Consider the following 16210-nt stretch of genomic DNA (forward strand, 5'->3'; position numbering starts at 1 on the left):
CGTCCTACCACCAATCCCCTGGCTCTGAGCCTTCTTCCCCTGGGGGTTCCCTTGGGGATCCCCCAGCTGGTGCCTTCCACCACTTCTCAGCATCCAGCCAGTCCGTGATACCTGAAGGTTGAACCCAGAGCTTCCTGCATACAAAGCAGATGTTCTACCACTGAGCTGCAGCTCTTCCCGAGACTTCTAAATGTATGGTGAATAATAGCCTCAGTGCTAACATTTATTTTTTCTTCCTCAAACGTCCTTGGGTTTCCTATTTATTTACTTAAGAATCTTCATCCCGGCATTTCATTTAACTGAGCTTGTATATTTTCATTGTCCTAGATGCTTTTTGCAAATTTGGTGCCTGAAATGGTAGACATTGTTGGAAGCACTAAACTACACAAGGGTTCCTACGTGGCTGTGAAAGGCAGGAAGTGAGTAGATTCAAGTTCTCCTTTATTTTAATTACTAAAACAACAACAGCTCAGAATGTGAAAGTTTATTGTGATTGGTATTGCCTGATCATACTGGCTGCTGTTGAGTAAGAGATTGTGAGTGTTGGTTGCCTGTTCATTTCTGAGCCCAATTCCTGGTACTCCCCTTAATTATAAAGCCCTAAATGACTCAGGTGACGTGGGTTAAACCACAGAGCCTAGGACTTACCAATCAGAAGGTTGGCAGTTTGAATCCCCGTGACGGGGTGAGCTCCCGTTCCTCGGTCCCTGCTCCTGCCAACCTAGCAGTTCGAAAGCACGTCAAAGTGCAAGTAGATAAATAGGTATCGCTCCGGCGGGAAGGTAAACGGCGTTTCTGTGCGCTGCTCTGGTTCGCCCAAAGCGGCTTAGTCATGCTGGCCACATGACCCGGGAGCTGTACGCCGGCTCCCTCGGCCAATAAAGCGAGATGAGCGCCACAACCCCAGAGTCGGTCAGGACTGGACCTAATGGTCAGGGGTCCCTTTAGCTTTTTAAATGACTCAGACCCCAAATATCTGAAAGAACTCCTCCTTCTCTATGGGTGCTTCTAGGTTGTTCCACCACCCTCATAAGTTTGGGGAGTTGTGGCCAGGGATTGGGCATTTTCTGCGGCAGCTCCTAGGTTGTGGAATTCCCTCCCCACAGAGGTGGTGTCTGGTACCCTCTTTATACTGTACATATGCTGAAGGCACATCTCCTTTCCCTGGACTTTCACACGTGACATAGGTGTCTTCAGGACCTACCCTCTTCCTGTGACTGTAACCTGCTCTAGATGTTTTAATATTGAATGTTAAATGGTTATAATTCACTCTGGAACTTGCAATTTAGGGCACATAGACAGTGGGATGTCTTTGCACACTTGTGTCTTCTTAAGCGTCCCGCTCTACTCTTCTTCCATACAGCATAGGTGTCTGTTGTAAATGGAGGGGGGGGACCACAATCTTTTTCTTTGTATACAGTTTTATTATACATTTATTATCTGAAATGTAAGAGTGCAATAAAACAACTTGTATTCCAAAAGCACTTAGTCCACATTTAAGTTTAGTTGTTCTCTCCCTCCAGCCCATCCATCTCTTCCTTAGAGAATTTTAGCTTTCCCTTGAGCATCGTTTTGCCTTCCCAATGCCCTTTCCTAACCACACGTGGGTGTTTTTTTAAAAAAATTTAAAGAGATTTTATAAATAAATAAATAAAGTCAAACTGAGGCAAAATAGAGATGTATAAACAAAATGTTGCTAGGAAGAGGAATCCTCTTGAGCTGCACTGCTGGGATACAATCCTAGGGACATGAATGGTGAAATCCAAAGCCATGCTGAGCTCAAACCAATGGGGCAGAAGCAAAAGGGTGTGTGTGTGTGTGTGCATTTTTCCATATTTTTATCTTTTAGTGCCTCTCCCCACCAATTTTTCCTCCCATTGCTCCCAAACAGAAAGGAAATCAGTATGCCAATTCCAGGGCTGCTGCATTTCCCACTTGTGATGGAATCACGTCAGGAGAGTGGGAGAGCTGTGGATCCAGTGGCTCTAAAGCCTTTCCCAATCCACTCTGGAATGAAATGATCTGTTTTTGTTCTTATCATCCTTGGAACTGACAGTGGATTCAGTGGCAAAGCAAGCTGATCGGGCGTCTGAGGTGGCGTGCATGCCCTGCACCCAGGGGCGGGGCCAGCCACCTGCGGGGTGGCGCGAGCTGGGGCAGGACGCTCCGCGGGCCCTCTGAGGAGTCTGCCTGCCTCCTCCGACTCGGCCTCCCTACAGCTGAGGGGGAGGTGGTTGGCAGACTGTTTGGGCAGCACGGAGCCTGCAGGCGCCCAAGCCACCACATCACTCCCAGGAGAGATGCGTGGCTCGGGCATGCTGCCCCGCGGTGAGTGCCACCCGACATTTTGTCACCTCCCTCAGTGGTGACACCCGGGGCAACCCACCCCCACTGCCCGCCTTCCTCTGCCCCTGCATGGATTGACAAATGTGGAGGAGGTTTTCACCCCCACGATGGAGTAGTCTGCAAGGATAGACCTCCTTCTATGCAGGGCACATTGACAGATCTGCAGTATCTCTTGGGTTCTGTGACATCTTTCCAAGGACTTTAGGATTGCTCTCTAAATATGTGATATAATGATTATATCATTAGACGCAACATCATATGAATAAAAAGCCATACATTATATGAATGAAAACATAATTTCATCAAGATTATTTTTGTATGGTGTTTTACCAATCTGCAAGTGCACTTTTTGAAAAATCAAAATCTGAGTAAATATCACAGCAAGCAGAAATAGAGTGGGATTCATGAGGAATGCAAAACAGGGTGGATCAAACCAACAGAACACTAAAGGAATGGAGCAAGGGAAATCTTTTTACCCCTGCTATTTGAACAAGAAATGCTGTTTTCTCTAAATGAATGTAGATTAGGGCAGTAGAATCTTGCTTTCAAATAATGTTTTCTATGCTCTGGTGCAGCATATAAATCGCAAAGCACTGAAGCATAGTTGAGTCCCAGCCTGACAGCACTACATGCAGATGTTTGGGGGTGGAGCAATGTGAAGTACAGAACTTTAGATTTCAACCTACTTTTGTCCCTTCATTAAATAAAAAAGTACCTTAGATATTGGTTGATAAAACACAATTTCTTTTAAAATAGATAAATAGCAAAATCAATCAAATTTAGACAAGGAGCTTCTATATGCCTACTTGGGAGTAAGACTCATTTATTCAGTGGGGTATATTTGTGTGTGAACATGCATACATCTCAATTTGCAATATTTATTGTATTATTATTTTCTTAAGAATTATATACTGCTTAATTAACAAAAGCTTCTAAGCAGACTTCAATATAGATTTGGATTGTCTTGGTGGCAGCTACGTTGGTCTGCAGTTTCCTAATTTGTAGTGTTGTGCTACATTTTCCAGACAAGAAAATGATCTGTGGACATTTCTTCTTCCTGCAGATATATTGTGGTCTGTGGTTATATCACTCTGCACAGCGTAACTACTTTCCTAAGGGACTTTTTAGCCCCAGGCTCTGGGCAGGTTGCCACTGAGATTGTCTTTTTGGGAGAGTAAGTATATCACATTGATTTCGATGGGGAAAAAATACATACCATCCAGATTCCTGGAGTGGAAATTGCATTAATTCTTGCATCTACTAGCAACACAACCACCATTCTTAAGTACCTTGCATTGTGTGAACATATAACGCTAACCTTCTTTAGTGCTGCACCAAATGTTTCGGGTGCAAGCAAAGCAAAGCACTCAGCAAGTGTGGCTGACTGTCACAATGAAATTGCAGGGGGGAAACCTATCTCTTACTACTTTATTGAGCAAGCAACACAGAAACAGCCAAAACCACTCTCTTACCTATGGATGCATAAAGTATCTGAGCTAGTACCTGAGTAACATTTCATAAGAAGACACAACTGCACAATTCCTGAGACATCCTTAGCTGTTTTGCACAGGTCAAAGGCCCAACCATAGGGGGACACTCCCTCCACTTATTTTAGCAAGGATACCTTTTCTGGGTGACTGACAGAAGGAGGTAGGGTTGGAAGTACTTGAGAAATACAGACAAAATACTCTTCGTTAATTTTCAAAGGGGCCTTGCCTTGCTGAAAGGGAATGATGGGTTTGAACTTTTCAGGATGGGCAAAATTATTACTTGATTTAGTACTTGTTTCACTCTTGTTGCTCCAGCTACACACACACACACTTTCTTCCAAGGGTGTTACTGCAGATGTTTAGAACGGTACAGAAAAAGCAAGCATATATTGTTGCACATACCCCAGTATCTGAGTGGTGAGAGACTCCAGGGGGTGCCCCAGTGCTTACTCAGGGTTCAGTTTCCTTGGGATGGAGGTCAACTGAGACTATGATGTTTGTAGCATTTATGGTTTCATTTATACACGTGTACAACCTGAGCATAGGATAGAAGGTCTCACAGCATTAACATTCCAACAGACCTTGCCTCCCCATTTGGTTCCTAGCCCCCCAGGCATACACTTGGATTCAGCACAGCCTAGAAAGTCAAGCCTTTCTCCCCAGCTTCCAACCCAGTCAAAACTCAAACACCAAAACCAAATTCCTCTGTCCTATTGTCTTCCTTCATCAGATGACCTGGCATCCAGCCAAGTGGGGGTGGCGGGGCAGGCTTCCCTCCTGAAAGCATAATCAGTTGTCACTTTGGCAAGACATCTCTTTAAGATGCTGATGAGGCCAGCCAAGACCATCACCTTCACAAATGAATTGGTTTAACCAGTTCACTAGTAAATTCTAAGCATCGACACAGAATCACATATTCATTCTCAGAAATTGATGGACACCTTCATTCTCTCTGCATACATTTCTCCTATCTAGAAGTGATCCAGGTCTGGAACTGGAAACTATATTCAGATGTTATGCTGCATATTCCACTTTCTTCCAAGGTTCTGTGATGAAGACTGAAGATCTGCAGAGAGTTCAGGTAGGACTTCCTCTTCTTATTCACAAACAGAGTCTAATGGAAGAGTGCCTTAGCTGTGAATTCTCTTTTGCAGAACCAAAGGAATGATAGAAATATGGGAAGCTGCATTATACCAAGTCAGACAATTGCTCATCTAGTTCAGCGTTGTCCATACTGCAGCAGTTGAGGTTCCCAATCTTAACTTTGAAATGCCAGAGATGAGTGTGGGACTTTCTGTGTGCCAAGCAGATTTTATACTACTGAGCGACAGCCCTGCTTGTAATTTGCAGGTGTTTACTGAGTTTGAGTTGGAAATAATCTTCCTGCACTAGGAAAGTAACACTCCATTTTGAGTTGATCCCAAGTCCCTGTGAGTCTGGGGCAGAGTTGAAAAGAAATGCAGAATGAGCAGAACTTTCCCCCAATATTTATCCTGCAAAGCTTGAGTAGTAACTATATGAACAGCCAGTAACTAAGAGTTGAAAACTTTATCAGAACCACGGAATAACTTTTGTTCTGATTCCTGCCTAGGCATAAAAAACAACACTGTCAACAGCCAGAGTGGAAACTGAAACTAAACCAAAGCATGTGATTTGTTCCTAAGGGGCAATATATACAGTACAGTATATAGTTATTATAGCTATATTGTAGCAGCAGTGGCTGCTGATTCAGTGTAGATGCTTAGCTAGGTGGGTCAATGGTTTCATCCATTATTTGGCAGCTTCTTCTAGTCCAAGGATGAGGAATCTTTGGCCCACCAGATGTTGTTACACTCAAACTCCCATCAGCCCCAGTTAGTAGGCTGGTGACCAACAAAAATGGAAGTTGGATTCCAGCAACCTCCAGAATGCCACACATTCCCCATTCTTACCCTATTCTGTTGGGAAACATTTACAATTGCCCACTACAGATATTTGCCCTTGCAACTTACCATTCTCTTTATATGAGCGTTTGTTTCTTTAATGTATTACACAATTGAGCTGAATTTGGATCATGTGAACTGATGGTGGGAGGGCCTGGAAGCAGACATTCACACACACACACCCAAGTGCTACCACACCCTCCCATTAGGTTGTAGGGGTTGTCAGCCTGAGGCTACTGAGAGGAGCTCTGATGCAGCAGTGAAGCTTAAAATCAAGGAGGAAATTTAGAAAAGCAGAGAAGACCTCAGGCTTCACTCCTGTGAAATAATTTCAATATTTTTGTCCTCCCCTGAAAAAAAAAAGAAAACCACCAAAATGTGCTTTTCCAATTTGCTGCTGCCTGTGAATGGAGTATCAAATTGGAGAGGATTACATTTTCCCCAATCCCTTTTCTTAGTTGATGGTGGGAGGGTTGATAAGGGCAGAGAGCAACTCCTATTTGCGAGTCAGGCTCAGCTCAAATTAGAGCCAGACTTTTATTAACAGCAGTGCTTGTACAAAGGTGAGGCTGCAGTCCTGTTCAGATGTAAGGGTGGACTAAGCCCAGCTTAACACAGATTTACTTTAAAGTAAATATGAATAAGATTAGGTTGCCAGTTTACTTCTAGCCTCCCCTCTCTTCTCTTGTTGGGAAATAGATGGGGAAAGCTGAAGCATGTCTCGTCTTGGCTGACACATGTTCTGCCAACCCCTATATCGAGGATACTACTAACATCATGAGGTAAGACAGGGTTTTTTGTTTGTTTTTTTTGCTGGGGGGGATAGTGTTAAGTATAATAGTTTAATTGTACATTGAAATAGAAAATGATTCTCTGCGTATTGCTAAAGAGGTATGGGAATTGCCATAGGAGTTAAAGAAAAGCTCTCTGATGGGTTAGTGTTTAACTGTTAAAGTATCTCTGCTCTGCTCTCTCATGTGGTGTTTAACTTTAGATCTCATGAAAAACTTATTCAGTTGCAAACAGCCATTTTGAGGAGAGTTGTTCTTTTTCTGAAAGCCACAGAGGACAAAAGATGGGATAATGATTTCTCTTCAGGAGAACATCGCCTTAGGCTGGAATGCAGGCTACGAGAAGGACAAAGCTTTGTTTTTAACTCTGATCATAGTTATTTTATATTTGTAAGAAGCTGAACCTATACTTAGACAAACATGTGATTTTATACAACTTTCTGGATGTAACATTGATTGTTTTGTGTCTGTTTTGGAACAAGTTCTGTTAGTAAAGCTTTGAAACCATAAACCCAAACCATCTTAAAAAATTGTCTTGTAGGTTGCTTATTCTTTCATTTTTTGAATAGGAATAAGCCAGGAAAGACCAGGTGATATGTAGGTTTTCTAGAGCTAAACTCTGCTTTTCAGATTCATTTTTCATGTTGTTATGTAGAGCAGATACAGGCCTAGTTCTAGTACACCTGTCTGTGGAGTGAATCACATTAGATTGCTTGTGGAGAATTACACAGTTGTGAATGCATCTATCTATTTATTTGTAAGGAAAACTCTGAACATAGCCATCTTCTTGATCTACCAATTTTGTTTGCTAAAACCTTACTCTCTGAGAAGAATATTTTTAATGGAGGGCTATTCCTTTATGTAAGTCACTACCTGCAATCTGGAGTGGCTGAAATGAGATTTAGGCTTAATACATTAGTGAAAACTGGGTCTCAGTCATCTGTACAATACATACTGTATCAAGATTAAGCATGGAGAAGTCTGTCAATCCTAGTTTCTCTCAATTTTTATTTTTTCCAATGATAAGTTTAGTTTTCACATTGGCTTATGATTTATTTTTTTTTAAAAAAACTACCCTCAGCATGGATCTCAGAAGCAGAACATTCGAAATAGAATGTGTTAGTGAACATGATTCATTTCTTCTGATTCTGTGGGTGGGTGGGATTCATGGTTCTGGAACTACAACTATTTTCTTTTTCATTCAGGGTACTGTCCATCAAGAATCACTTCCCAAACACCAAAGTCATAATACAGATCATCCAGTCGTCTAACAAGGTGGGGCTGTCTATTTATCTGTGGTGTATATCAGCTGCAGACGAATCCCAAATCCTAAACCAAAGTGTGGTAACTCAGAGATATTCTTGGAATGTCTCAGGCACCACCCCAAGTTGAAGTGAGGTTGTTCCAAAGTGTCATGTGATGCCTTAGTGACTCAGACACCAACAAAATGCTGCAAATGAATGTAAAACTGTGTGCTTAGAAACCAGTGGTGGGAAAATGTTTCCAGCCTGAGGGCCACCTTCCTTTCTTGACATCCTTCCAGGGTGGGTGTCACTTCCTTAGTGGCCACATAGTCCTCCTGCTTGTCTGTTTTAATTGGAAACTTAATATTCTGCTGTTTCTCATCCTTCCACATTTCCCCCCTTTTTCACCTGAAACAGGTCTACCTTCCAAAGATCCCCAACTGGGACTGGAGGAGAGGGGATAGTATAATCTGCTTTGCTGAGCTCAAACTTGCGTTAATAGCACAGAGTTGTGTGGTGCCCGGCTTGACTACACTGTTGACCAGTCTGTTCATTAGGGAAGACTCCAAGGTAATTCATTTTCCAATTCTTTAATGGGTGTTGAGTTAAACAGAGCATTCCTTACTGCAGATTTATCAGTACAGCTGTTCCACTGTTTACAGTTAAATAAAGAACAGATATATATATTACAGGTTTGGATATCACTATGGGATAGGGTGATTCTCCATAGAACCTACAGCCCTCTAGATACCTAGATAGCAGCTAGGGATGCAGAAGGAATTTCTTTGGTCTGCTTTTTGCAGTGGACTCTCCATACCTGACACTCCCAAACTTACTTGTACAGTGGTACCTCGGGTTAAGTACAGTGGTGCCCCGCAAGACGAATGCCTCGCAAGACGAAAAACTCGCTAGACGAAAGGGTTTTCCGTTTTTTGAGTCGTTCCGCAAGACGAATTTCCCTATGGGCTTGCTTCGCAAGACGAAATGTCTTGCGAGTGCTTGCGAGTTTGTTTCCTTTTTCTTAAAGCCGCTAAGCCGTTAATAGCCGCTAAGCCGCTAATAGCCGCTAAGCCGTTAATAGCCGCTAAGCCGCTAATAGCTGTGCTTCGCAAGACGAAAAAACCGCAAGACGAAGAGACTCGCAGAACGGATTAATTTCGTCTTGCGAGGCACCACTGTACTTAATTCATTCCGGAGGTCCGTTCTTAACCTAAAACTGTTCTTAACCTGAAGCACCACTTTAGCCAATGGGGCCTCCTGCTGCCGGCATGCCGCTGGAGCACGATTTCTGTTCTCATCCTGAAGCAAAGTTCTTAACCCGAGGTACTATTTTTGGGTTAGCGGAGTCTGTAACCTGAAGCGTCTGTAACCTAAAGTGTATGTAACCCAAGGTACCACTGTAGATCAGAATGCAACTCCCAGATTATATAATAATATATGGCAGTATATTACATTGCACACACATGTGCCTGTGTGCGTGCACACACACACACACACACACACCTCTCACATCTTTGCTGTCCTCCCTCACTTTCCCCCTTTTATCTCTGTATCACTATAGACACACACAGCTTTTTTGCTGTCCGTAGACTCAACGTACACAGTGCAACAATAGTATATATCAACAGTTAATAAGGTGTAAGTTTGGCCTTGCTAGGCAACAGAGGAGCTTTAGCCTATACATACTGATTTCTGATTTTTACTGCCTCTGAGAGAAATTTTGCTACAGCCAGTGTAATAGCATCAATCTTATTCTCAAGAAGAACATTGACATGAAAAGAGCCAGCAATTCCAGGTTGTTCTGTTAATATTGGATTGATTAGGTGCTGTCTGACCTGTTTATACAGACTACATTATAATAAAATATGCTTCATACATTCAACATCCTGGGAACATGGGCACAGCCTATCTTGGTATGAGACACCAGCCAATCTTCCCCTCAGTACTTCAAATGGCAAAACACATGGTGATAGATACCATCAAATATATATGGCAATAGTTAGATATGGTCAAATATATATTACTATACAGTGGTACCTCGGGTTACGTATGCTTCAGGTTACAGACGCTTCGGGTTACAGACGCCGCTAACCCAGAAACAGTACCTCGGGTTAAGAACTTTGCTTCAGGATGAGAACACAAATTGTGTGCCAGCAGCGCAGCGGCAGCGGGAGACCCCATTAGCTAAAGTGTTACCTCAGGTTAAGAACGGACCTCTAGAACGAATTAAGTTCTTAACCCGAGGTACCACTGTGTGTGTGTGTATATATATATATATATATATGCTTTCGTAGATTTTCACGGGTACAGGAATGCAGGTTTTGGTGTCCTCGGGTATCTTCCCGTGTAAAAGTTGGGGTGTCTAGGCGACGTTTCGACGAGGTCTCACTCGTCATCTTCAGGCTGGTGCTTTCGGCTTCTTGTTACTGGAACAGAGCAGGATCTCAGTGTTTGAGTTCCTATAAATACTGTTGAGGAGGTGTGGCCTCCAATGTTCTGGGAACAAAAGAAGAAAAGGCACACTAGCCTGGGAACTTCCTCTCTGCCCAGAACAAACACTGAGATCCTGCTCTGTTCCAGTAACAAGAAGCCGAAAGCACCAGCCTGAAGATGACGAGTGAGACCTCGTCGAAACGTCGCCTAGACACCCCAACTTTTACACGGGAAGATACCCGAGGACACCAAAACCTGCATATATATATATATATATATATACACACACACACACACACACACATATATATATACACTGTGTGTGTGTGTGTGTGTGTGTATGTACACACACATACACCATATATTTCTGTGTATAAGATGCCCTCATGTATAAGACAACCCCTATTTTTTTTTAATCCAAAAATTAAGAAGATACACTATGCACTATCTGTATATAAGACGACCCCTTATTTTAAACTTCGAAAATTTAGGGGGGAAAAGCCTTATACAATGAAAAATACGGTGTGTGGGTGTGTGGGTGTATGGTCATATATATTTGAATGCAACAAGGCTAGAACAAGGTTTAATAAAATAAATGTTTGTTATATCTATTTATATCAATGGTACAGTAATGTTCTTGAAGCAGTTAAACAACAACAAAAATTGACAGTGAAATCAAAGTGTTAAAACAGCAAGCAATCAACAAACTTATAAAAGCAGAGTGCATTTCATCTAACTTAGTTGTTAGATGTTGTTAGTTGGCCAGATGATGATGACAATGATGATATTTGTTACAGAAACTGCTCACTTTGAATAAGCACCTACATGAAATAGAAGGCCAGGATTATAAAGTGATGACTCAGCTTCTATCCAACGATTTTATTGACATGTCCTTCAAAGACGTGGCCCAGTAAGTCCAGGATTTCCAACCACCACTGCCTTAGTTGATTAGTAAGAACATGAAATCTTTACTGGGTCACACCAGACTCATCTTGTCCAGCATTCTGTTCCCACAGTGACAAATCAGATATCTATGGGAAGCCCACAAACATGACATGAGCACAACAACACTGTCCTACTCATGCTTCACAGCCACTGGTATTCAGAAGTCTTGTTGCTTATGAGCCTCATTCCATCCAGGGGTTTGTGTTGTAAGCAAAGCAAGCCAATGGATGGGTCTAGTGTGTGATGACATGGTCTTGATCTTCACTCATGCATAATAATCATTTTTCCCAAGTAGAGCTCATGGGACAGCTCACTCACATTGTGTTTTACCTGTTGCGCAAATGTCTCCAGCAGGTTTTAAGAACTGATGCAGTTTTCAGCAATGGTTGCTACTCTGAATCCCACAGATTCCCCTCCTTTCTTCACTTGCTTGTTCCTTTGTCAATAACACAAACTAATCTCTTTCTTAGATTGTGCTTTTTGAAGCTGGATCTCATGCTGCTTGCTATCGAGTTTCGATCTGGCATGCAAGGAAATAGGTGGGCACCTATCCTTCTGAACTTCTTGCATTTAGCAGGATTAAGTATGATATCGTAAAATCTTTGCGTTGGAATATCACCATGGCCAGAGCAACCTGCCTAGGACCTGAGCAGGACAGATTGCTGTGAGACTACAGAAAAGCAGAGGAAGAAATATGAGAGCCAGTGTGGTGTAGTGGTTAAGAGCGGTAGTCTCGTAATCTGGTGAACCGGGTTCGCGTCTTCGCTCCTCCACATGCAGCTGCTGGGTGACCTTGGGCCAGTCACACTTCTCTGAAGTCTCTCAGCCCCACTCACCTCACAGAGTGTTTGTTGTGGGGGAGGAAGGGAAAGGAGAATGTTAGCCGCTTTGAGACTCCTTCGGGTAGTGATAAAGCGGGATATCAAATCCAAACTACTACTCTTCTTCTTCTTCTTCTTCTTCTTCTTCTTCTTCTTCTTCTTCTTCTTCTTCTTCTTCTTCTTCTTCTTCTGTATAGATAAACTGGGACAAGAGAGCCACATTGGGCCTCAGAGTAGCCATGCCAAGGGGAGGCTGTACATTACAAAATTGCCCCAACTCTGCTAGCATCAGATCTAAAGCGTCTTTGTTCTTCCAACATAACCCCTCCCAAACACTTTTTTCTTCTTATCTCCAGCAGAAGCCCATGGGGCTTATCCATACTTGTCCCACTGCTTTCCTCCAGGGAAAACTGCTTTTTAGAGTTTAATTGGAGTAAATTGCAATCGAGACTTGCCCTGGATTGCCGTTTATTCTGATCTATCGCTAAAGAGTGGGTCTTTTCAGGGGTGACACAAACGGAAGTGTAGGCGAGCTTTTGAAAAGGCAAAACACCACTCCATTAGGTCAGCCTGGATAGCTCAGTTGGTTAGAGCATGGTGCTGATAGCACCAAGGTTGCAGGTTCAATCCCTGTATGGGATGGCTGCATGTTCCTGCATTTCAGGGGTTGGATTAGGTGATTCTTAGGGTATCTTCCAAGTCTATAATTCTATGATTCTATGTTTAATGCCTATGTAGGGAATTCAAGTGGTGAAACTCTGGATGTGATAGCAGATTCACTTACTTTGAGTAGAGATGGGTACTTACGCCCCTTGCTGGACTACAGATCCTATCTTTCCCTGGTGTTGGCAGGGGCCTGGTGAGAGTTGGAGTCCAACTACATTTGGAGGAAACAGGTTTTCTGCCCCTGATTTAAACCCAACTCAGTCTCTGCCTGCTTCGTTTGGCTCATTGAGTAGTCACCCCACTCGGCAGATGGAACAATCAGATTAATTGCTAAGGTCTTGGCACTACATCCAAGGCTTCTCTACATTTTTCTCTTTTTTTGCTCATGTAAATATTTGCCTTCCATAGAAGAAGTAGGTCACCAGGATAGAATATTGGAGTTATTTTGTTGGAGACACTGAATTCAGTAAATTGGGGAAGCTCTTCCAAGTTATCCTGGACAAATCTGCATTTGCACCCTCCGTTTGCCCTAAAGATCATCTTTCCCCATCACCTCCTAGTCTCTGATTCTGCATGTAGCAGCTGTACAGATTTAATACAAATGTTTAAACAGTAAACTAAGGGAGGCTTAAATGACATTTCTTGTTGTTCTCAAACTGTTTTACAATAGCATCCTGATCAATCCACCTTCCATTATTAAACTCCATTTCGACACAATGGGCTTTTTCATCGCCAAATCTGCAGCGCAACTCAGAAGGTAATTTCTTTAATTACTTGCATCCATATTTGAACTGTATTCTAAGTTGTTAAACATTGGAGTGGATGTCAAACACTGGGCAGGTGTTTTTTGTAACAGTATTATTTTGTGCTGTGTTTCACAACCAAAGGAGGGAAACTCTCATCGTTTATATATACAGGTGAATACAGATGCGGATGAATCTCACATTTAAATGTGAACCTACCTAATTTGCAGTTTCCAAACAATATGCAAACCCACACAATTCTGCCCTTTGAAATTTGCACAAATTTTGTGATTGTGTTATTTTTAAAAAAAATGCTACAAAAGGCATATTGTCAGGGAAAGCATGCAACAAAATGCACATATCCTCCCCCAACACAAAGACAGCCTTGACTCATGCACAACACATATAATAGGTGTGGGGAACTTTTGGTCTTCCAGATGTTGCTGATCTATAACTCTTATCAGCCCAGCATGCATGGTCAATGGCCAGAGGTGATGGGAATATGAATTCAGCAATATATTGAGGGTCAAAGATTTCCCACACCAGACATATAAGGATATACATTCCTGAATGACATGCCTGACCGCCATTTCTCTCCCCCCCCCACACACATTTCACTACTATTCCCAGAATTGGGAGAGGTGAAATGAAGTAATTTTCTCCACCATATAACATTCTTACAGGCCTGTATCTTTTCCCATAAAACGAATCAACATTGCAGTCCTTTCTACCAGATCTCTCTGTACCTTACAAAGCATTCTGTCCCCCTCGCTTTCCATCTTTGTCCACCATAGTCACCCCCAGGACTTTGATTCCAATCTCCCCTCATCCGATGCACTTCACAAATTTATAATAACATTCTCTTCATCCTCACAAGACCCCACCGTTCCTTCTCCCTCCTCTCCACCCCCTGGCCTAATTTCCCTAACTGTCGCTTTCCCAAAAGTCAAATTCCCTTGACACTTTTGTCCAGACTGTTCAGAACGATCTCTCCCCCCCCCCCCTTGCCACACACAACTAGATACATTTTTTTCATTATCACCTGTTTTCCACATACAACTAGCCTTATGAAATATTTTAAAAACCAAAACAGAAACTTTATTCTGGAAGCATTTAGAAAATTAAAATAGGTTGAGGTACACATATTCTGGAAGCATTCAAGAATTCTTACTTTTTCTATTTTCAATGAGTTTTATGGTTGCTTTTTTAAAATGTTATCATGCATTGTGAACCTATGTTGAAAAGCAGGCAAAAACAAAACAACAAAAGAAAAGACAGCCAGTGTGCGGTTAAAGGTAAAGGGACCCCTGACCATTAGTTCCAGTCATGGCCGACTCTGGGGTTGCTGCACTCATCTCGCTTTATTGGCCGGGTCATGTGGCCAGCATGACTAAGCCGCTTCTGGCAAACCAGAGCAGCACACGGAAATGCCGTTTACCTTCCCGCGGGAGTGGTACCTATTTATCTACTTGCACTTTGACGTGCTTTTGAACTGCTAGGTTGGCAGGAGCAGGGACCAAACAATGGGAGCTCACCCCGTCACAGGGATTCGAACTGCCAACCTTCGGCAAGTCCTAGGCTTTGTGGTTTAACCCACAGCGCCACCTGCATCTCAGGTGTGGGGTTAGAATGGTTCAAATTACCAGTTGAAATCTCCACTTGGCTGGGAGCTCACTGGGTGACCTTGGACCAGTCACTTCTTGAGCTCCTTGGAGAAAAGGGTAGGATATAAATGCAATGCAATGCCCAAATAAACAAGGAAATGCATACATACAAATAACTGTTCTGACTATTTTCTGTCCTGTTAAATTTAATCCAGATGATTTTGCTTTTCCTTTGTTGTCTAGGGCGCGGTATTACTGTAGACAATGCCACAGTGACATTCGGAATCCAGAGCTAATTGTAAAGTGTCGTTGCAAAATGAAAGTCCCGAGAAAAGCCTCAATCTCCCTTTCTGGTAAATTCTCCCTACATTTCAGACTGGACTAACCATGTATAAGTCAGAGGTGGATTGCATAGCTAGCCTTCAAGTCCGTCATCTATCAATTTTATTTTGATATAAAATGTATATCTCCAAAGATACGGGGGAAAGGAGACTCCTGTGCTCGTAGCTGTGTGGCTTAGTAACACCACATGCATGGGGAAAGGCAGTTTATAGCAGTACTAGACTAGACTACTGCAATGCATTCTATGTGGGGCTGACTTTGAAGATAGTTCAGAAGCTGGAGCTTAATTTGGTGGCCAGACTTATAACTATGACAAGGAAGACCAAGCTTACAACACTGGTCCGTCTACACTAGCTTGTGCTTGGTTTCCATACCAAATTCAAAGGGCTGATTTTAACCTGTCAAGTCTTATATAGCTCAGGACCCCACTACCCTTTCCCATATGAACCTGCCTTCTTCAGAAGCCCTTCTCAGAGGACTCCATTCGGGGGAAGGTACAGAGGGAGACAGCACAAGAAAAGGCCTTTTCAGCAGCGGCTCTCCATTTTTGGAATGCTCTTCCTAGGGAGGTGAACCTGGCTCCAAGTCTAAGATCTATTTGGTGCCCTCGCTGAAGTAGGGTTTTTGTTTAGTGGCAAGCATGAGCTGCCACTGTAGTCCAGTGTGTGCAGGGGCATCAGAAAGTGGTTGTAGGGGCATGAGATTGCCAATTGGCTAGCCATCCTTTACCAGGCTGCTGTCAGCGAGCCAATTGGCTAGCCAATTTTAGGACCACATGCTTGCATGGCCCTGACTGAAGCACCCTCTGCTTCCATAACCACTACCTTCTGGTGTTTAGTGATGGGAATTCCTCCTGATGGTTA

The 16210-nt window shown here is 42.9% G+C and overlaps 1 protein-coding gene across 1 annotated transcript in view; it reads left to right on the plus strand.

The window, feature by feature from the left end:
• The window catches only part of KCNU1 (potassium calcium-activated channel subfamily U member 1), a 91238-nt gene that overhangs the window by 15495 nt on the left and 59533 nt on the right, over nucleotides 1-16210 (plus strand). Inside the window, exons 10-19 of the mRNA XM_077919799.1 lie at nucleotides 328-419; nucleotides 3410-3520; nucleotides 4812-4917; nucleotides 6458-6540; nucleotides 7755-7824; nucleotides 8211-8363; nucleotides 11024-11136; nucleotides 11642-11710; nucleotides 13329-13415; nucleotides 15249-15303. Coding sequence (XP_077775925.1) covers nucleotides 328-419; nucleotides 3410-3520; nucleotides 4812-4917; nucleotides 6458-6540; nucleotides 7755-7824; nucleotides 8211-8363; nucleotides 11024-11136; nucleotides 11642-11710; nucleotides 13329-13415; nucleotides 15249-15303 — 939 coding nt within the window. The remainder of the gene's footprint in view (nucleotides 1-327; nucleotides 420-3409; nucleotides 3521-4811; nucleotides 4918-6457; nucleotides 6541-7754; nucleotides 7825-8210; nucleotides 8364-11023; nucleotides 11137-11641; nucleotides 11711-13328; nucleotides 13416-15248; nucleotides 15304-16210) is intronic.

This window comes from Podarcis muralis, chromosome 15 (assembly GCF_964188315.1).
Source record: "Podarcis muralis chromosome 15, rPodMur119.hap1.1, whole genome shotgun sequence".
NCBI lineage: Eukaryota > Metazoa > Chordata > Lepidosauria > Squamata > Lacertidae > Podarcis > Podarcis muralis.